Consider the following 20,403-nt stretch of genomic DNA (forward strand, 5'->3'; position numbering starts at 1 on the left):
GGGGGTTAAAGGTAGTTTTTGGTCCTGGGCAGTTAAACTTGGATTTCAGTCCTGCACTGGGTGGTTAAATGTGGATTTCAGTCCTGCCTGTGGGGCTTGAACATTGATTTCAGTCCTGGGGGGGGTTAAACTTGGATTTCAGTCCTGCCTGGGGGGTTAAATGTGGATTTTAGTCCTGCCTGGGGGCCTTGAACATGGATTTCAGTCCTTTACTGGGGGTTAAATGTTGATTTCAATCCTGCAATGGGGGGCTTGAACATGGATTTCAGTTCTGGGGGGTTAAACGTGGATTTCAGTCTTGCATGGGGGGATTAAATGTAGATTCCAGTCCTGGGGGGTTAAATGTGGATTTCAATCCTGCACTGGTGTGTTAAATGTGGATTTCAGTCTTGCATGAGGGGGTCAAATGTGAATTTCGATCCTGCACTGATGTGTTAAATGTGAATTTCAATCCTGCACTGGGGGTTAAATGTGAATTTCGATCCTGCACGGGGGGTTAAATTCGGCCTGGACTTTCCCTGCAGGAAGTGACTCTTTGCCTCGGAGGGGCTGAATCACGTCAGGGTCCCTCAGAGCTCTGTGCCCCCCCTGCAGGATGGCTCAGGGTACCCGGGGGGCTGCAGGAGCAGGACCCAGGCTCCCCCTGGCCACACAGCTCTGGGTGAAGCTGCAGGAGCCGCTGGGAAGGAAAGCAACACAAAAAGGAAACTGGGTAACACCACAACCCAGGGGAAAAAAAAAAAAAAACAAAAAACAAACGAGCCCTGCTGCCACTGGGGCTAAGATTAGCAGCAGAGGAAATGACACTGAGATGTCATGGAAGTCTGCTAAAGTTGGATTTCTCCTTCTCTTTTGGGTGTAATTGGCCCGGTCAGAGTGGGGCTGGGGTGTAAATGAGAGGTCACAGCTCTGCTGGCATCCTGCAGCCCAACTGCAGCATCCTCCCCTCCCTGCCCCCAGCTCCTCCTGCCTGGGGGTTATTTTTGGTGGAGAAAGGGAAAACGGATGTTTGTCCTTCTAGGAAATTATCACTGGTGTTGCTGGGTTTGGCTGGGGGTGAGAGGAGTGAAAGTGAGCAGGGATTGGGATCTGGGAGGGCCCAGAGTGATCCCAGAGGGACTGGGGTGGGGTGGGATGGGATGGGATGGGATGGGATGGGATGGGATGGGATGGGATGGGATGGGATGGGATCAATGGGATGGGATCAATGGGATGGGATGGGATGGGATTGAGAATGGGGACAGAGATGGAGAATGGGGGTGAGGAGACCAAGAGGGATGGAGGTGGAAATGGAGGTGGGATGTGGATGGGATGGGTGGGAAATGGGATGGAGGGCAAGGATGGGAGTGAGGATGAAGATGGAGAAGGAGAGAGGAGTGGAGATGAGAATGGGGATGGAGAATGGAGAATGGGGATAGGATGGAGATGGAGATGGAGATGGGATGGAAATGAAGATGGAGATGGATGGGATGGGATGGGATGGGATGGGATGGGATGGGATGGGATGGGATGGGATGGGATTGAGAATGGGGATGGCGATGGGAAATGGAAATGGAAATGAGGATGAGATGGAGAATGAGAATGGGGATGAGGATGAAGGTAGGTGTGAGGATGAGGATGGAGATGGAGATGGAGATGATGGAGATGATGGAGCTGGGCACAGGGATGATGTCGGTCAGGAATCTGCCCAGCTGGCTGCAATATCCCCGTGGCTGGTGATCCCTGCCAGGACACAGCCGAGGCACCCGTGGCCTCGTGGGGACACTCAGAGCTGCAGAGGCTGCAGCCCCGACCAGCCTGGCACCACAAACTCTCACTGGGATGCACCCGAGGCCTCCACGGCGTGGAAAATATTAATTGTGGTTTTCTGCTTCACTTTTTGATTATTTAGAAAGAGCAAAGGAAAAAACTCGGAGGGAGGAAGCAGCGAAGTCACTCGGTGCTGGCCCCACCCCCTTTATCTCTCCTTCCATTCGCTCACCATCGGCGCCAGAGAGAAAAGAGAAGCTGAGCCTCTCAGCTGCCTAAATGTAGAAAGTTTTGCTTCTAAAATCAGTTTGTGATGGAAAGGAAACACGTCACGTCCCTGGGGAAGTGGCTGGTTTTGAGCAGCCACAAGCCCAGCGCTGCAATGGAACAGCCCAACACTGAAATAGCTCCACTCTCTGTTATTGTCACCCAGAGAAGGTTTTTTTTTACTGTCTAGGGTGTCATTTTTAGCCTCCAGAGGAAGTTTTATTTGTATTTGTTACCTCGACTTTCCACTGTCGTGGCTTTGTGACTTTTTGGTGCGAAGGGCTGGGAGAAAACAGAGCGAGCTCAGGTGTGGGGTCGGCGGGGTTGGACCTGCAGCACCAGTGGCATGTCCCAGGAATTCCAGTTCCAAGGCCACAAACCCACGGAAACGCAGAATCCCTGGGATTTTGGGGGGCTGTGGGATGGACACAAATCCCCTTTGCTCTCCCAGGATGGGGCTCTGAGCTGGGTTTGGGCAATTCCAGCCCCTTTCCCCAAAGCAAACCCACCCACTCCACGGCATGACTGAGGGAAGGGAGGACTCACAGCTTTAAAAATTAACAATGAACTCGTGAAAACTGAGCGCTCCTGGTGAGCAACAGCAGCACCCAGCAGCACATGGGGTGGGGGGTGTTCCTTCCCAAAACTGGGCTGGACGCCAGGAGAAGCTCGTGCTAAACACGAGCCCTAAGCCAGCAGGATAACAATTACCTGGTTTTAATAATCGCTGAAATAATTAATGGGAGAAAGCCTCAGCCCCTGGCTCAAGAGGGAAAACGCAGATTTAAGGCGGGGGGTGTTAAGGAGCAGGGACTGGGGGGCACCTCTGGCCCCCCAAAAGCCGCGGTGGCACCTGGGGATGGCACAGGGACAAGGCAGGTGGCAGCAGCTCCCCCCCCCAGCAGGAGACTTGCTCAAGAAGGGATTAGCAGGATCAGCTGATGATGATCTAAGCACATAACTATATCAACCTGCGAATTAATTGCTGATATCTCACACCTCGCAGCTCCCCTATCTGCGCATCTCTGCGCTCCTCCAGCGCTCCCTCAGCCGAGCCCGGCCGCGCTCTCCCGCCTCCCCCGGGAAATGGGTCAGGAGGGATAATCCCCCGAATCCCCACGTGCTGCTGGGGACGAGCAGCGCTGCCCGTTTTGGGAGCCCCGCGTGGGAGAATCCCCCGGGCAGCTGCACATCAGCAGCCCCACGGGATGCTGAGCGCGTCAGCCGCAGGGTGGGCGACGCTGGCACGAGCAGTGAGGAGCTGCCAGCGCTCGTCCGAGAGCTGGGGACACAGAAATCCCCCTGTTTGGGGGTCCCCGAGTGTTGGGGACACGCGAACCCCCCGGTTTGGGGGTCCCCGAGTGTTGGGGACACGCGAACCCCCCGGTTTGGGGGTCCCCTCGCGTTGGGGACACGCGAACCCCCCGGTTTGGGGGTCCCCTAGCACTGGGGACACGCGAACCCCCCGGTTTGGGGGTCCCTTCACACTGGGGACACAAGAACCCCTCGGTTTGGGGGTCCCTTCACACTGGGGACATTCAAACCCCCCGGTTTGCGGGTCCCCGAGTGTTGGGAACACAGAAATCCCCCGGTTTGGGGGTCCCCTCGCATTGGGAACACGCAAATCACCAGGTTTGGGGGTCCCCGAGTGCTGGGGACACAGAAATCCCCCGGTTTGGGGGTCCCCTCGCACTGGGGACACGCGAAACCCCCGGTTTGGGGGTCCCCTCGCACTGGGACACTCAAACCCCCCGGTTTGGGGGCCCCCGAGTGCTGGGGACACAGAAACCCCCCGGTTTGGGGTCCCCTCGCATTGGGAACACTCGAACCCCCCGGTTTGGGGGTCCCCGAGTGTTGGGGACACTCAAACCCCCCGGTTTGGGGGTCCCCGAGTGCTTGGGACACACAAACACCCCGGTTTGGGGGTCCCCGAGTGTTGGGGACACAGAAATCCCCGGTTTGGGGTCCCCTCACGGGGATGGGGGTGGGAGGCTGCGCTGGCCCGGAGCCGGCGCCGGGCGGGCCCTGGGAGAGGCTGCGGCAGGAATTTAGGGCTCCTGAAGCAATCGGGAAGGCAGGACAGGGACGTGTCCCCACCTCTGTGTCCGTGCCAGCACCCAGAGGGGACCAACGTGCAGCAAGTGATGGTTCCATTCATTCGCGATAATTTATTATTTGGCCTCCAAATGTAACACCAGAGGAGCTTTGCGGCGCTGCCCTGTTAGATTTTGTTTGATTTTGGGGTTTTGAGCCCCCATCCTGCTCACTGGGGCTGCACCATTCATCCTGGGATGCAAATTCCAGCAGTTCCTGAGGGAAAGCAGCAGCTCGGCTGTGCCCAGAGACGCTGCCAGGCATCCCGGGATGAGCATCCAAGGGGAGAAACTCAGCCCAGGTTTTGTTTCCTCTTTCAGCTGCTCCCTGAGCGGCTTTGAGCTGGTTTTGGTCCGCAGCAGCGGGAAGAGTTCAGCCTCTCCCACTCCTCCAGGAGCCGCGAGCACCTTCAGATGTGGTTTGCCCCAAAACGCTCCTCGACAGAACAAAAAAGCAAAAAAAAAAACCCAAAAAAACCCCAAAGCGTTTTTGATAGGGTGGTCCCGGGCCAGCAGCTGCGCCCGGCTCTGCCCTGTTTATCCCGATGGATGGGGCGATGCCCGCCGGGTTCGCATCCCCAGCACGGACGGACTCGCCCCGCGGCCCCGGCCCGACCTGTCCTCACTTGCCGGCTGCTCTCGCTTCCCATTCCCTGCCCGCAGCCCCGCGGCTCCCCAGCCAGCCTCGCATTTCCTCATTGCTCGGAAATGGCGAATTCCCCCCGGGCTGGTTTCAATGGCTCACGGATCCCTCGCCTTTGGCCTCTCCCCAGTTTCTCCCGCTCTGTTCAGCGCAGCCCTCGGGAGCAGCGCTTTTTCCCAGGCACTCAGCCTTTGGAATTCTCTGTCTGGGAGGACATCCCGCCGTGCTGGATTCACCCTCCGTGCTGACCCAGCACCGAGCCCTTTTTCCCTTGGATGCAGCAAATTTGGGGGGTCCTGACGTCCTGTCCTCTGCTCCTCTCCGTCAGGGAATCGCTCACTCACAGAGCTGTGTCACGGCTGCAATTCCAGCCTCCAGTTCCTCTTCTGTTTCTTGGTTTCACGCTAAAAAATCGCCTTTGTGGTCCCTCGAGGGGTCACTCCAGGGCTCCTCCACCACTCTGAGGTTGCAGCTTGTCCCACAAAATCATCCTTGGGTTTTCAGCTGTGCCTTATTCCTGGCTGGAATCCCATCCTTCCCACCGGTGCTGCTCTCTTGGGACCACTTTCACTCTGGCTTTGCTCTGTAGTTTCCCTGCTAATCAGCTGTCTCCTTATCTGCGGGTCACACTGCGCCAGCTGCTGCTGCTATTGTTCCCCAGCTGGATAATGACAGGAAAGGCTCGGAAAGCCAGGCCTGAGTGGGGCTGAGATGGACCAGAGGGTCCCAGATCCCCCAGGGCACCCAGCAGGGCCTTGCTGGCACAGCCCGGGGTCACCCACCAACCCCTGAGAGCAGCAGAAATTGTGGGATTGGAGTCACACACCAATTCCTGGGAGCAGTGGGAGTTGTGGGGTTGGGGACAGTGGGATTTGTAGGGTTGGAATCACCCACCAACCCCAGAGAGCAGCAGGAATTGTAGGTTTGGGCACAGTGGGAGTTGTGGGGTTGGAGTCACACACCAATCCCTGGGAGCAGTGGGATTTGTGGGGTTGGAATCACCCACCAACCCCTGGGAGCAGCAGGAGTTGTGGGGTTGGGAGCAGAGGGAGTTGTGGGGTTTGTAACAGTGGGATTTGTGGGGTTGGAGTCACACACCAACCCCTGGGAGCAGCAGGAATTTTTGGGGTTGGGAGCAGTGGGAGTTGTGGGGTTTGGAACAGTGGGATTTGTAGGGCTGGAATCACCCACCAGCCCCAGAGAGCAGCAGGAATTGTGGGGTTGGAGTCACACACCAATCCCTGGGAGCAGCAGGAATTGTAGGTTTGGGCACAGTGGGATTTGTGGGGTTGGAGTCACACACCAACCCCTGGGAGCAGCAGGAGTTGTGGGGTTGGGAGCAGAGGGAGTTGTGGGGTTTGTAACAGTGGGATTTGTGGGGTTGGAGTCACACACCAATCCCAGAGAGCAGCAGGAATTTTTGGGGTTAGGAGCAGTGGGAGTTGTGGGGTTTGTAACAGTGGGATTTGTAGGGCTGGAATCACCCACCAGCCCCAGAGAGCAGCAGGAATTGTGGGGTTGGAGTCACCCACCAATCCCTGGGAGCAGCAGAAACTGTGGGTTTGGGAGCAGTGGGATTTGTGGGGTTGGATTCACCAGCCTCTGGTTATAGCAGGAACTGTGGGTTTGGACCAGCAGGAACTGTGGGGTTGGGAGCAGCAGGAACTGTGGGGTTGGGAGCAGCAGGAACTGTGGGGTTGGGAGCAGCAGGAGCTGTGGGGTTTGGACCAGCAGGAGTTGTGGGATGCTCTTTGGGGTCAGCCTCCCCCCACAGCACCCCAAACTCTCCTGCAGGTGCATCCCTGGCCTCCAGCCATCTCCCAGGGCTGTTCCCTACAGCAACCAAGCCCGGCCACACAGAACCCATTTCAGGATCAGCAGGATCTGCTCCAAAGGGCTTTTCCTCCCCATCCCAAGCTTTTCATCCTGCTGCCACACAGGGTGAGGCAGGGCTGATCTCTGAGGCAGGAAAGGGTTTCCCACAGCCACCCACAGCGCTCCCATGGTTCCAAATTTGGCTTATGGGGATCCATTCTTTGGGATCTACCCAGGGACACCCCAGGGCAGCAAGTTCTGCCTGTGGGTCCCTTCCTCCCCTGCAGGAAGAGGGAGATGCCAATTTCCTTTTCCAAGAGGGAAAAGCCCATCTCCTTTTCCATGAAGGAAATGCCCATCTCCTTTTCCAAGAAGGAAATGCCCATCTCCTTTTCCATGAGGGAAATGCCAGCCTCCTTTTCCATGAAGGAAATGCCCATCTCCTTTTCCAAGAAGGAAATGCCCATCTCCTTTTCCATGAAGGAAATGCCCATCTCCTTTTCCATGAAGTAAATGCCCATCTCCTTTTCCATAAAGGAAAAGCCCATCTCCTTTTCCATGAAGGAAATGCCCATCTCCTTTTCCAAGAGGGAAAAGCCCATCTCCTTTTCCATGAAGGAAATGCCCATCTCCTTTTCCATGAAGGAAATGCCCATCTCCTTTTCCATAAAGGAAAAGCCCATCTCCTTTTCCATGAAGGAAATGCCCATCTCCTTTTCCATGAGGGAAAAGCCCATCTCCTTTTCCATGAAGGAAATGCCCATCTCCTTTTCCATGAGGGAGATGCCCATCTCCTTTTCCATGAGGGAAATGCCCATCTCCTTTTCCATGAGGGAAAAGCCCATCTCCTTTTCCATGCATATTTCAGCTCGAGTGTTTCCAAATATTTCCGGAGGAGGAGGGTGTGGAGTTTTCACAGGCAAATCAGGGAAACCAAGGTGAGGCAGGAGACTGAGCTGGGAAGGACACGGGCTGGGAGGGTGTTGGTCTGGGATCAGGAAGGTTGCCCTGAAGTTTCTCCTGGCTGAAGTTCCCTCAGCCAGAATTTGGCCTGCAATGAGGATTTCCCACAAGCAGCAAAGAAAGTCTCTCCTCCCCCAGAAATTACAGATTATCCTGAATCTCATTCCTGCCGGAGCTGAGCAACTTCCATGCCAGGCCATGGGATGCTCAGAGAATAAACTGCTGCAGGTACAACCACATCTGGGCAGATTTTTTTTTTTGCCAGAGGGAACCAGAACACCCCTGAAGTGCCACATCAGCTCAGCACTTGCAAACAAAACAAAACAAAACAAAACAAAACCCCCAGCCCTGCGGTTTGACCAGACACCCCCGCGACGCCCACCCCGTGGTTTGGGTGGCTCGGGGTGTGTTTTTTCCCCTCTCCAAGCTGCTCGAGAAGAGTTTGTGCTGTCGACCATCCAGGCAGCCGCCTACACGCTCTGCCCCGGCACAGCCGTCCCCCGGGGGGAGGAGGCCGGTGACCTTTCAGGTCCCCACCAGCCACACTCTGTTTACGAGTCTGTGACCTTACCAGCCGCAGATCTGCATCTGCAGCGCGTCCGAGGGCTGCGGAGGAGCGGCTCGGTGTCCTGGAGTGTGCCTGGGGCTCCGTGCCCGAGCATCCTTTGTAACCCGGGATGAGGTGACAATGGCGGTGATCATCGCCATCGTTACAGATGATCCCTCCGCGGAGTTAAAACACTGAGCTGAGCGTCGTGTGGAGCTCCCGAGACGCTGAATCGGTGATGAGCAGCTGGGGATGTCCCCCAGCCTTCAAGGCTCAGCTCATCCCGAGTGAATTTTAGGGAACGAGCAGCCCTCAGCCTCGCCACAGGGCGCGAAAACCAGGCTCGGTTTTCCCTCCCTGCAAGTACAATTAAGCTGCCGTTAATTGGGTGAAAAACCTAAAAGGTGAGTTCCCCTTTTGGAAGGCCGGGGGTCCCCCGGGGGTGCGCAGCGAGCACCTGCAGCGCTCCCGGAGCACGAACCCGAGGGGTCACAGGACCGAGAGGAGCGGGGAGAAGTCACCTGTCAGGTGGCAGCACCCAGGGGGACCCTGCCCGGCCCCACCGGGCCCAGCGGGGTTTTGGGGATGGGGTGTGGCCGCTCTCAGCCCCCGAGGGAGGATCGGGGTGCGGGAACTCGGGGGGCTCTCGGCTCCGTGTCGGGTGGGGGTTAAATCATGTCCCTGCTTGTCACACGGTGAGGTGAGGGGGGACGGGGCAATGCTGGTGTGGGACGTTTGGGATTGAGGAGGGGTGGCAGCATTCCGTGGAATTTCTGGAGTGGTTTGGGTGAGCTTAAAACTCACCCCGTCCCACGGGCAGGGACACCTCCCGCTATTCCAAGTTGTTCCAATCCTCGCCCAGCCCGGCCTTGGGCACTTGCAGGGATCCAGGGGCAGCCACAGCTGCTCTGGGAATTCCATTCCAGCCAGGAATTCCTTCCCAATGTCCCATCCATCCCTGCCCTCTGGCAGTGGGAGCCATTCCCTGTGTCCTGTCCCTCCATCCCTTGTCCCCTCTCCAGCTCTACCGGAGCCCCTTCAGGCTCTGAGCTCTCCCTGGATCCTTCCCTTCTCCAGGTGAGCATTCCCAGCTCTCCCAGCCTGGCTCCGGGCAGAGGGTTCCAGCTCCATGACGTCCAGCAGCTCCCGGTCCCTCCTGTGCCCCCCAGACCCAGCACCGCAGGTGGGGTCTCACCTGAGCAGGGCAGGGGAAGATCCACGTGCGTGGGATACCGATGATCCAGGTTACTGAAACACCCGGATCAGAATGGGGTTCGCGTGGGGAAGGTGTGTGGGACGATGAAAAAACAGCGAAACCTCTGAGCTGCAGCCTCGGTCCAGCCTGGGCTGGGTTTAAAACTACCCAGAGCGTCCCAGGTGAGGCTCTCTCTGTTTATTCCCCCCTCCCGTCGGGTAAAGAGCTCTGCTCCCGTTAAGCTGAGCTGTAACTAAGCCAGTCCAACCCCCATGCGGCCGCTTCCGTGCCAGTCTAAGTCTGCCTGGGTTTATTTTGGCTTTAGGCCGTTCCCAATCAAACCGCTGTCAGTGCCGGAGCTGCCCCGCTCTCACCAGCCGGGTTTAGCGGCAGGTCCTCATGACTCAGGAGCTTTAAACCCGGCCTAACCCCCCCCCACGCGGGTTTGGGGTGCACCCACAGCCCCACGGCTGCGTTCCCAGCGGGGAGCAGGTGCCACTCGTGTCGGGGTGGGCAGGTGAGCGTTCACACCGCCGTGTCACTGCCACCCTCGGGGGGCAGACAGACACCCCCCGGGTCTGTGGGGCTGCCACTCGTGGGGATGCGAGTTTTCCAGCAGGAATCGCCCACGGGACCCTCGGGTGCTGATAAGGCTGAGCAAACCCCTCCACCATAAATAGGGAAGGACTGGGCGGTGCTGTTGTTACCGGGCACATTTAAGGGTTGAGGAGGCACGGTTTAATTTTGGGGGGGGTCCCTGCTCTGACCTGCGGGGCCGTGGGAGCCGAGGGGACCCCGCAGCATCCCCGGCCCTGCGGCTGCGGGCGCGCTGCCACCGTGGGAACGCGGTGACAGAGAAGGACTGGGGACACTCCTGGGGGGCACAGGGGGTGTCAGCGGGACCCCCGCGGGGGTGAGGAGGGCCCGGCGTCACCCGGGCGGGGAGGGTCGCGGCTTGTGGATCCCCCTCCGCGCCCCGAGCCCGCCCCGCACCTCGGCAGCGCCGGGGGCGCCGGAACCGGCGGCCAAAGAAGGGAGCGGAGGCGGGGCCGGATCCAGGCCTTGTATGGCGCTTCCCCTCGGCCGCCCGCCCGCCGCCGCCCCGCGCTCCCCCCCCGTTCTCCCTCCCGCCGCCGCCGCCGCCGCCGCCGCGCTCCCCCCGGGCCGCGCCGGGCCACGGGCGGGGCGGGCGGGGGATGCGCTGGAGGGGGGGGGGTGGATTTTGGGGGGGCGGGGGAAGGGGTGAAAGGTGGGGTGAGAGATGGAGAGAGGGGGTGCAAAACGAGGAGAGTGCCCCGCAAAGGATGGGGGTGATAGGGGTGCAAGGGGAGGGGGGGTCTGTGCAGGAGGGGGGGTCTGTGCAGCTTTGGGGTTCTGCAAAGTTTGGGGGGTTCTGCACAGGTTGGGGGGTTCTGCACAGTTTAGGGGGTTCTGCACAGGTTGGGGGGTTCTGTGCAAGATTTGGGGGCTCCACAAAGAGTGGGGGCTCTGCACAGGGTAGGGAGGACTTCTGATGGAAGGAGGGTCCGTCGATGAGGGGCACCAGTGCAGGAATTGGGGTTGCAGTGGTTGGGGGGCTGCAGTGAATGAGCGGCCCTGGAGTGGATGTGGGGGGGCCCTGAAGGATGTGAGGGGCCTTGAAGTGAATGTGGGGAGCCCTAAAGTGAACGGTGACCCTAAAGCTGATGGAACACACGAGCCCCTCCTCCCCCCGCGGTCACAAACAGCTCAAATCGGGGCTCGCTGCCCCCACACCCCCAAACACGCTCCCCTCGCCCTGCGCCCGCAGCGCCCCCGCCCCGAGCGGCACCGCGCAGTGACGGTGCCCGGGCCTCGCTGCCCCTCCGGAGCCCCGGTGCGCCCGTGCCCCCCGTCCCCTCCCGCCGCAGCCCTCCCGTAGCCCGGATTTCACTCCCGTGGCAAAGCCGGCCCTGCAGGAATTGGGTAAGTGGAGCTATTGCAACACAGCATTTTTCCATACATTTGCTATATAACTCGGAGGGTTTTAAAGATAGCATCAGTTGGCACACTTAGCACGAAACCACCTAATTACTGACGCCTTGGAAGTGCCAAACTTTTAAAGGGGGGAGGTGAGGTTAAAATCACAGGCGACCAACAAGTGTTACCTGTTTTTAAAGTATTCCAAGCGCTGCTCTCCACGGGAGTCGGGACATGGGGAGGGGGCGTCTCGGGGCAGAGCCATCCCCTCTGTCACCACTGCCACCACACCGAGGGGCTGGAGGTTCTGCATCCCCCCGCTCTGACCATCTCCTTCCCACCAAACTCCACTGCCTGGTGCTGTGGCTTCCCCGCACTGCTCCCATCCCGTCCCTGCGCCAGCCCGGGCTGCGGGATGGGGTTTGTGGCCAGTCCTGATCTCCACCGGAGGGAAAAAAAAAAACCCTCCCGGTAAGAGCGTGGCTCTGAAAACCCTCCCGGTAAGAGCGTGGCTCTGAGCAGCCCCGGGGGCGGCCGCAGGGTCAGGCACGGCGGGGGCGGATTGTCCCCGCGCCCCCGCTGCTTCCCGGAGGGAATGATCCGGGCTGGAAGGGCTGGAGCCGCCGCCTGCTGCCCTCCTCAGAGGGACGGCACCGCTCGGCGCGGGGGATGCGAGACCCCCGGCCCGGTGCCCGGTGCCCGGTGCAGGATGCTGGTGCGTGCTCGGCACCCTGGACTCGGTGGCAAGTGCAGGATGCCCGGTGCAGGGTTCCTGCTGCCCACTGCCCGGTGCACGGTGCCCGGTGCCCCTTTTCCGGTGCAGGAATCCCGGTGCCCTTCATCCGCGGCGGGATGCGCAGATCCCGGTCCGCACTGCCCGGTGCAGGATGCCCGGTACCGGGTACCCCTTCCCCGGTGCAGCTCGCCTGGTGACCGATCCCCTTTGCCCGGTGCATCCTGCCCCGTTCCCGTTCCCCCCAGCCCGGTATCCGGTGCCCGCTCCCCCTTTTGCCCGGTGCAGGGTCTCCGGTCCCCTGTCCCGGTCCCCTGTCCCCCGTCCCCGCGCGCGCCGGCCCCGCTTCCTGCTCTCTCTCCAACGTTCCATTGTGCGGAGCTTCCATTGTGACGTCTCGGCCTCGGCTCGGCTTTGTCTGTCCATATATGGGCAGCTACGTCACGGAGCGCTCCCGCATAAAGGCCCCGCGGAGTCCCCGGCGGAGCAGTCGGGCGGCAGCGAAGGAACCGGCGAGCGGAGCGGGGCCGAGCGCGGGGGGAGCGGGGCCGGGGCCGGGAGCCGGCGACAGAGACAGAGAGAGAGACAGAGAGAGAGGAGGGGTTAAATCCTCCCCCCCCACCACCACCCCCCCAGCTTCTACAACCACATCTGCCAGCCAGATCGCCCCCTCCCCCTCGAGGAAACACCACCAAGGGACCCACGGAGGACCGCGCCCCCCCCGCGCCCCCTCCTCCGCGGCCACCCCCAGCCCCCCCCCCCCCCCACCGCCTCCTCCTCCTCCTCCCCCCCGCCGCCCCCGCCCCAACTTTTCTTCTTGCATGATTTCCCTCGCACGGATTTGCCACTCGGATGTTGTTTCCTCGGGAGCTGAGCTCGGAGCCACGTTGAACCAGCCTTTTCCTCCAGTGCTATGACAGGCAAACTACTGGAGAAGCTGCCGGGGACCATGAACACTTTGATGAACCAATTGCCTGACAATCTGTACCCAGAGGAGATCCCCAACTCTTTGAATATCTTCTCCAGCACCAGCGACTCGGTGGCTCACTACAACCAGATGGCTGCAGGTAAAAGAGGAGGGGGGGGGAAGGAAAATGGGGAAAAGGCAGGAGCGGGGGGGGAGCCGGTGGGGCGAGGAGGAGGATGCTGTGGGTAGGGTGTCATGGAGCCTCGGAGGGAAGGGAAGAGCTGGGGCTGGGGAGCGTCCCCCCCCCCGCACCCACCCACCCCTTTCCTCGCCGTGTCTCCGCGCGATCGCTGCAGGGCTCCGCCGAGCGCTGCCGCCGCCGAGCCGCCGCCGCAGGTACGGGGACGGCGGCCGGGCTCCGTGGGGAGGAGATCCCGGCTGGAAATGCCGGAGGGGCCGAGGGGAAAGGCCGGGCACCCCCGTGTCGCGCAGGGATCCGCGCGGGTGCGGAGGCGCCGCGGACGCGCGTGGCCGTGGCAGCCGCCCCCCCCCCCCACACCCCGCAGCGGCGGCGGCGGCAGCGTGGGCTCCCCGGGACGCGGCGCCGAGTTTCCCGGAGCGCGGGGTTGGGGGAAAAACGGGGCGGGGGAGAGAGGGAGGATCTGGGGGGCACAGGTGAGCGCCGAGGGCGGCGGGGGCGGGTGCTCCCCGCGTGTCCCCGCTCCCACGCGGAGCCCCGCCAGGCTAAACCCCCACCCTCCCCTCCCCATCCCCGTGTTTCTCCTCGCCGGGGCTCGGCGCAGGGAAGGCGGCGAGTTGGTAACGGCGTCGGCGGCCGCAGCCCCGGCCCCGCGGAGTGCCCAGCGCTGCCGGGGCTGGACGGGGAGGAATCCTACCTGTAGCCGCAGGTACCTCCTTCCCCCCCGGCGGCGCGGCGGTGGGGTGTCCCCCCCACACACCCACCCACCCACCCACCCACCCCGGGCAGCTCCTCGCGGGGGCGGCGCGGGCGGCCCCGCATCGTCGGGACCCCCGGCAGGCAGCGCCGCATTCGCGGGGTGGAAGCAGAGAGGGGAAGGGGGGGAGCGGGGCGAGGAGGAAGCGGTGCGTCCCCGCTCCCCGGAGCATCCCCCGGTACATCCCCGGTGCTCCCCGCCGGGCCCTCCCGGCTCACGCTGCCCCGCTTCTCTCGCACTTTGCAGATAATGTTATGGACATTGGCTTAGCGAACGAAAAGGCCGGTCAGGAATTGTCCTCCTACTCGGGCACTTTTCAACCCGCCCCGGGCAACAAGACTGTCACCTACCTGGGGAAATTCGCTTTCGACTCGCCCTCCAACTGGTGCCAGGACAACATCATCAGCCTGATGAGCGCCGGCATCCTGGGGGTGCCGCCGTCCTCGGGCGCGCTCACCAGCACGCAGAGCTCGGCGGGCAGCATGGGGCCGCCGCAGGGCGAGGTGGACCAGATGTACCCCGCGCTGCCACCCTACTCCTCCTGCAGTGACCTCTACCCAGAGCCCGTCTCCTTCCACGACCCCCAGAGCAACCCTGGCCTCACCTACTCCCCCCAGGATTACCAGGCGGCCAAGCCCGCCTTGGACAGCAACCTCTTCCCCATGATCCCAGACTATAACCTCTACCACCACCCCAACGACATGGGCACCATCACGGAGCACAAACCCTTCCAGAGCTTGGACCCCATCCGCGTCAACCCGCCCCCCATAACCCCGCTGGAGACCATCAAGGCCTTCAAGGACAAGCAGATCCACCCGGGTTTCGGGGGGCTGCCGCAGCCGCCCCTCACCCTCAAGCCCATCCGACCCCGCAAGTATCCCAACCGGCCCAGCAAGACGCCGCTCCACGAGCGGCCCCACGCCTGCCCGGCCGAGGGGTGCGACCGCCGCTTCTCCCGCTCCGACGAGCTCACCCGCCACCTCCGCATCCACACGGGCCACAAGCCCTTCCAGTGCCGCATCTGCATGCGGAGCTTCAGCCGCAGCGACCACCTCACCACCCACATCCGCACCCACACCGGGGAGAAGCCCTTCGCCTGCGAGTTCTGCGGCCGCAAGTTCGCCCGCTCCGACGAGCGCAAGCGGCACGCCAAGATCCACCTCAAGCAGAAGGAGAAGAAGGCCGAGAAGGGCTCGGGCGGGCAGCCCCCCGCCGCGCCCCCCGCCGCCACCGCCACCACCTCGCCCCCCGTCGCCCTCGCCCCCGCCGTCACCACGTGCGCTTGAGGGATTGTGGGGGGCGGCGCGGTGTCACCCCTTCTCCTCCCCTTGCCCTCGGCACCGCTGCGGGGGGAACCCCGCGGCGTTCAGGATACCGGGGTTGCGCTGCGACGGGTCCGCTCCGCCCGCGCCCGGATTGCCCGGCTCCAGGCTGCCCGCGCCTGGATCCTGCCTGCACTTGGATCGACGGCACCCGCGCTGCCCGCACCCGGATCGCCCGGACTGGCGCTGGGGTTTGCCCGCAACCACCTGGATCCCGGCTGCTCGTTCCCGCACCTTCCGCGTCCCGGCTGCTTCCACCCGCCCCGCGCGGGCCGGGCCGCCCTGCCCGGCTCCCGCAATTCCCGGATCCCGGCTGCTGCCCGCACCCTCCCGGCCCGGCTCTGTGGGATCCCTGCTGCCCGCGCCCTGTTCCCGCACCTGGATTACTCGGATCCCGCCTGGATTGCCCCATCCCGGCTCTCCCGCACCTCACCCGCCTCCATCCCGCCCCGCTCCGGGCCGCCCGGCCGGCGGATCCCGGGAATAATCCCGGGAATTATCCCGGCTCTCCTGGATCCCAGGGATCGCTCCGAGCCTCCCGCCCTGCCCGGGGCTGCCTGCGCCGGGATCGGGAACCTCCCAGTCCCATCCTGGTTCCCCGAGGGCTCCAGGATCCGCGAGGGGACGGACGGACGGACGGATGGATGGATGGATGGATGGATGGATGGATGGATGGATGGATGGATGGATGGAGCTGATCTGGCTCCTCTCCTCTGCCCTGGAGCCCTCGTTGTCCCCCCCCGTGTCCCCCGTGTCCCCAACAGCGGCTCCCCGTGCTGGAGGTAAGCGGGCTCAGCCCCCCAGGCCGGGCTGGAGGGGCGGGGGGCGGCTCCGAGGGTCCCCCCAGCTCCGGGGGGCGGCGGGGAGCGACGTCCCGGCAGCAGCTTTTGGGTTTGTTTTCTTGTTTTTGTTTCCTTTTTTTCCTTTTTATTATTTTTTTTTTTTTTTGGTTTGTTTTCAGCAGAAGGGAAATTCTTTAGAGAAATACAGGGAAAAGAAAAAAGCACCCCAGTATTTTGCTGAATACTTTTTATAATGTGAGATATTTTTATTTTATTTTATTTGGTCACTTTAAAACAACCACCCAACTATGGAGGAGAAAAATCAATTAGTCCTCTATTTTATTATTTTTTTTTTCTTTCTCCTTCTGGTATGTGCATGTCATTGCATGACTGCTCTGATTTTTTTCTTCTTTTGTTTTAATAAAACTGTGCTCAGACATTTAAGCTAAACTAAGCAAAAATAATAATGACTTAAAAAGAAAAAAAAATCTTTGTTGCCAAAAGGTCGTGCTATCCAGGTTTGATGTCTGCATGTGAAAAAAAAAACACAAAAAAACACATTAAAAACGTACAAAAAATAAAGAGAAGAGGAAGAATGCAGTCTAATTTATGTGAACTGAAAGGAACAAAAAAAAAAAAAAAAAAAAAAACAAACCACAATCAGGTTTAACCACACAAACCTAAGGGAATGATATTTTTTGAAAGACTTTTGTATAAAGTTGAGTACTTAGAGAAAAAAAAAATCATACCAGATGTAATATATTTTGTGGATGTTTTTATTTCTTGGATTTATAGTACCTTATACTAAGGTTAAAAAAAAAAATTATGCTTGATATTGTGAAAAGGTGATAATTTTCACACACATTTCATTTGCTCATTTGTCATGTTGTAATGCAAATATGATAGTTAATGCATACAGCATTTTTAAGGGAAAAAATCAGAAATATTGAACTGATGTATTGTTGTACCATTTGCACTGTGAGCAAATGCTAATGCAGTAAATATATTGTGTTTGCTGACAATCAAAATCTGTAGTAAATATCTTTATTTGCTTAAAAATGATCTATATTGGTTTGGAAAGTTTAAAAAAAAAAAGGTTTTGATGTGTAAAAAGGGTTGAAATGTGCAGGGAAGTGGGTGCTGTGTCGACTTTCAAACCTGTCTGTACAGAATTTTTTTTCCTAGTGCTGTATTTCCTTAAATATTATTTTTTTATATGATTTAAAAAATAACAAAAAGAAACCAATAACCCACTTTTTCTTCTCAGCACCCCTCCCTCTCCTTCAGTTCTATCCACAGGACGGCACAGCAAGACCCGGCTCTGTCCTTGTGTCCCTTTTTTTTTGGGATTTGGGGCACCCAACCGGGATTTGGGGCACCCAGCCATGATTTGGGGGCACCTAACAAGATTTTGGGGCATCCAAATTGGATTTGGGGCCACCCAACAAGGATGGGGGCACCCAGCAAAGATGGGAGCACCCAAACAGGATTTGGGGCCCTCCCAACTGTGATTTGGGCCACCCAACAAAATTGGGGCACCCAAAAAGGATTTGGAAGCACCCAACAAGGATTTGGGGCACCCAACCAGGATTTGGGGCCACCCAACAAGAATTTGGGGCACCCAACAAGGATTGGGTCACCCAGTCAGGATGGGGGCACCCAACAAAGACTGGGGGCACCCAACCAAGATTTGGCAGCACCCAACAAGAATTTGGGGCACCCAAGAAGAATTTGGGGCACCCAACATGGATTTTGGGGGCACCCAATCGGGATTTGGGTCACCCAACATGGATTGGGTCACCCAACATGGATTTTGGGGCACCCAACCATGATTTGAGGCACCCAACATGGATTTTGGGGGCACCCAACACAGGTCGGGTCACCCAACATGGATTTTGGGGCACCCAACACAGATTGGGTCACCCAACATGGATTTTGGGGCACCCAACCAGGATTTGGGTCACCCAACATGGATTTTGGGGCACCCAACATGGATTTGGGTCACCCAAAACAGATTCTGGGGGCACCCAACCAGGATTTGGGTCACCCAAAACGGATTTTGGGGGCACCCAACCGGGATTTGGGTCACCCAACATGGATTTTGGGGGCACCCAACACAGGTCGGGTCACCCAACATGGATTTTGGGGGCACCCAACCGGGATTTGGGTCACCCAACATGGATTTTGGGGTCACCCAACATGGATTTGGGTCACCCAACATGGATTTTGGGGCACCCAACCATGATTTGAGGCACCCAACACGGATTTTGGGGGCACCCAACAAGATTGGGTCACCCAACATGGATTTGGGGGCACCCAACATGGATTTGGGTCACCCAACATGGATTTTGGGGCACCCAACCGGGATTTGGGTCACCCAACATGGATTTTGGGGCACCCAACAAGATTGGGTCACCCAACATGGATTTTGGGGGCACCCAACCGGGATTTGGGTCACCCAAAACAGATTCTGGGGGCACCCAACATGGATTTGGGTCACCCAACATGGATTTTGGGGGCATCCAACATGGATTTGGGTCACCCAAAACAGATTTTGGGGGCACCCAACATGGATTTTGGGGCACCCAACCGGGATTTGGGTCACCCAACACGGATTTTGGGGGCACCCAACCAGGATTTGAGGCACTCAACATGGATTTGGGTCACCCAAAACGGATTTTGGGGGCACCCAACCGGGATTTGGGGCACCCCCTCTCCCCAAACCCCGCCACGCCCTTGCTCTGCCCTTGCCCTCCCATCCCTGTTCCCGCTGCCGCCGCCGCCCGTCTCGGTTCTGCCGGCGGCTTTGGTGACTTTGGGCCGCCAAAGAGGATCGTGCTGCTTCAGCCGGTAATGCCCCCGTGCCCTTCACCCACAGGGGATTTTTTTTAATTTATTTATTTATTTTTTTTTTAACTCTCCCAGCCTGGATGGCTCAGGATAAAAATAACCCGAAAATAACCCGGCGGGTTCCAGCGCTGGCGCTCGCACGGGCACGAGGAACGAGTGGGAGAAGCTCTGGAGGCGTTTGGATGTTTGGAGTGGTGGCGCTTGGAGCCTTCCCCTGGCATGGGGACGGAGCTCCTGGAGCTGGGATTGTGCTGGGATTGTGCTGGGATTGAGTATTTTACCATTGTCCTCCTTCCCAGGGCCTTGCTGGTGACTGGCACTGCCACCAGTGTGGTGCCAGGCTATGAAAGAATTGGCAGCCTTGTCAGATTCTTGCTTTCTTATTTGATTTTTTTTTATTTTCCTGCTGCTCCAGCCATTCCAGGGCATGGTTGAGCTCGCTGGCTTGGAAAGTTTTATAATCTGGGGAAGATCCAGTGACTCAGGGCACAGCTGGCCCAGCCAGGGGTGGCATCTCGTGGTGTTGAGGACTTGGTTTTGGATCTAATTGTGGATTCTCGGTGGCTGAGTGTTTGGCAGCCACGTGAGGCTGGATTGGGACGAGCTGGGATTGTCCTTCCCTGTGTGCCCTGGAGGTCCTGCAGCCAGGAGGGGCTGCAGGATATTTTGGGAGTCACTGTGGTGTCCCCATGTGTGGCTCCGGCAGGAACCGGAGCTGCCACGCACAGGGAGAGCCACCACAGCCCCCAGCGTCACCTGAGGGTGCTGCAGGTGCTGCAGGTGCTGCAGGCGCTGCAGGTGCTGCAGGTGCTGCAGGTGCTGCAGGTGCTGCAGGTGCTGCAGGTGCTGCAGGTGCCCATCTCCACTGGTGGGAATCACTGGAGATCCTGGGAATGAGCACAGCAGAGGAGCTGCCCCAGCGAGGAGCCACCCAACACTTTGGGCTTCTTCCTCCATGTGGGTCTCTCTGGTGCTGGGCCCCCTCAGTGCTGGATTGATCCCTCCTTTTCCAGGGCTTGGCTGGAGCAGAGGTTTAATTCAGTTTCCATGTTCGTGTCTCAGGTGTTGGGCATCAGTCCTGGGTTGATCCCTCCTTTTCCAGGGCTTGGCTGCTGGAGCAGAGGAAGAGGATGGAGCTTTGTCTTGGGGAGTCATGGCACAAACTGCCACCATTTGGGCTCCTGAGCACTCATACCCAGAATTTTTTTGTAAGGGAAACCCCCAGAGATTTAAGGGCTGCTTTGATTGTTGCTTTGCTGTGTGGGGTTGATCCTGGGCTGTCCCTCGCTCCCTTGTGAGCTCTCTGTGCTTTGGGCTCCTTCTCTGGGCAAGGAGGAGGAGGGAAGGAGCCCAGCAGGCACAGGGGACCCTCTCTGGCAGTTTTGCCCGCTGGGCAGGACGCCCCAGGGGCAGAGCAGGAAGGTGAGGAGCACCCTTGGGTGGCAGAGCGCGGGGAGCGCGTGCAGCACCTTGCACGAAAAATGTTGGTTGCTACGGAAACACGGCACTTTCCATCCCTGTTCTGGGCTATCTGTGTTCTGGGGAGGAGGGAAGGGCTTCCAGGCACGTACCAGCTCCACAGAACTTGCTGCTTTTCCCTCCTCAACGCGAGCACCGAGGTCCTGAAGAGGCACCAACACCTC

The 20,403-nt window shown here is 59.3% G+C and overlaps 1 protein-coding gene across 2 annotated transcripts; it reads left to right on the forward strand.

The window, feature by feature from the left end:
* Nucleotides 1–12,741: 12,741 nt before the first annotated feature.
* EGR3 (early growth response 3) lies at nt 12,742–15,102 on the forward strand. Of its 2 annotated transcripts, XM_056508703.1 has the most exons (3): nt 12,920–13,010; nt 13,654–13,758; nt 14,053–15,102. In XM_056508703.1, exon 3 carries the CDS (start codon nt 14,061–14,063, stop codon nt 15,090–15,092), a length of 1,032 nt encoding a protein of 343 aa, XP_056364678.1. In that variant the 5' UTR covers nt 12,920–13,010; nt 13,654–13,758; nt 14,053–14,060; the 3' UTR covers nt 15,093–15,102. The 2 variants fall into 2 exon arrangements, with proteins under 2 accessions (XP_056364677.1, XP_056364678.1); XM_056508702.1 differs by lacking the exon at nt 13,654–13,758 and having other exon boundaries at nt 12,742–13,010.
* Nucleotides 15,103–20,403: the final 5,301 nt, after the last annotated feature.

The sequence above is a fragment of the Oenanthe melanoleuca genome, chromosome 22, assembly GCF_029582105.1.
Source record: "Oenanthe melanoleuca isolate GR-GAL-2019-014 chromosome 22, OMel1.0, whole genome shotgun sequence".
Taxonomy (NCBI): domain Eukaryota; kingdom Metazoa; phylum Chordata; class Aves; order Passeriformes; family Muscicapidae; genus Oenanthe; species Oenanthe melanoleuca.

Coding starts and splice junctions, on each gene's coding strand:
- EGR3 (XM_056508702.1), top strand. CDS start 12,857: ATGACAGGCAAACTACTGGAGAAGCTGCCGGGGACCATGAACACTTTG. Junction 13,011..14,052: donor CTACAACCAGATGGCTGCAG/GTAAAAGAGGAG, acceptor CGCACTTTGCAG/ATAATGTTATGGACATTGGC.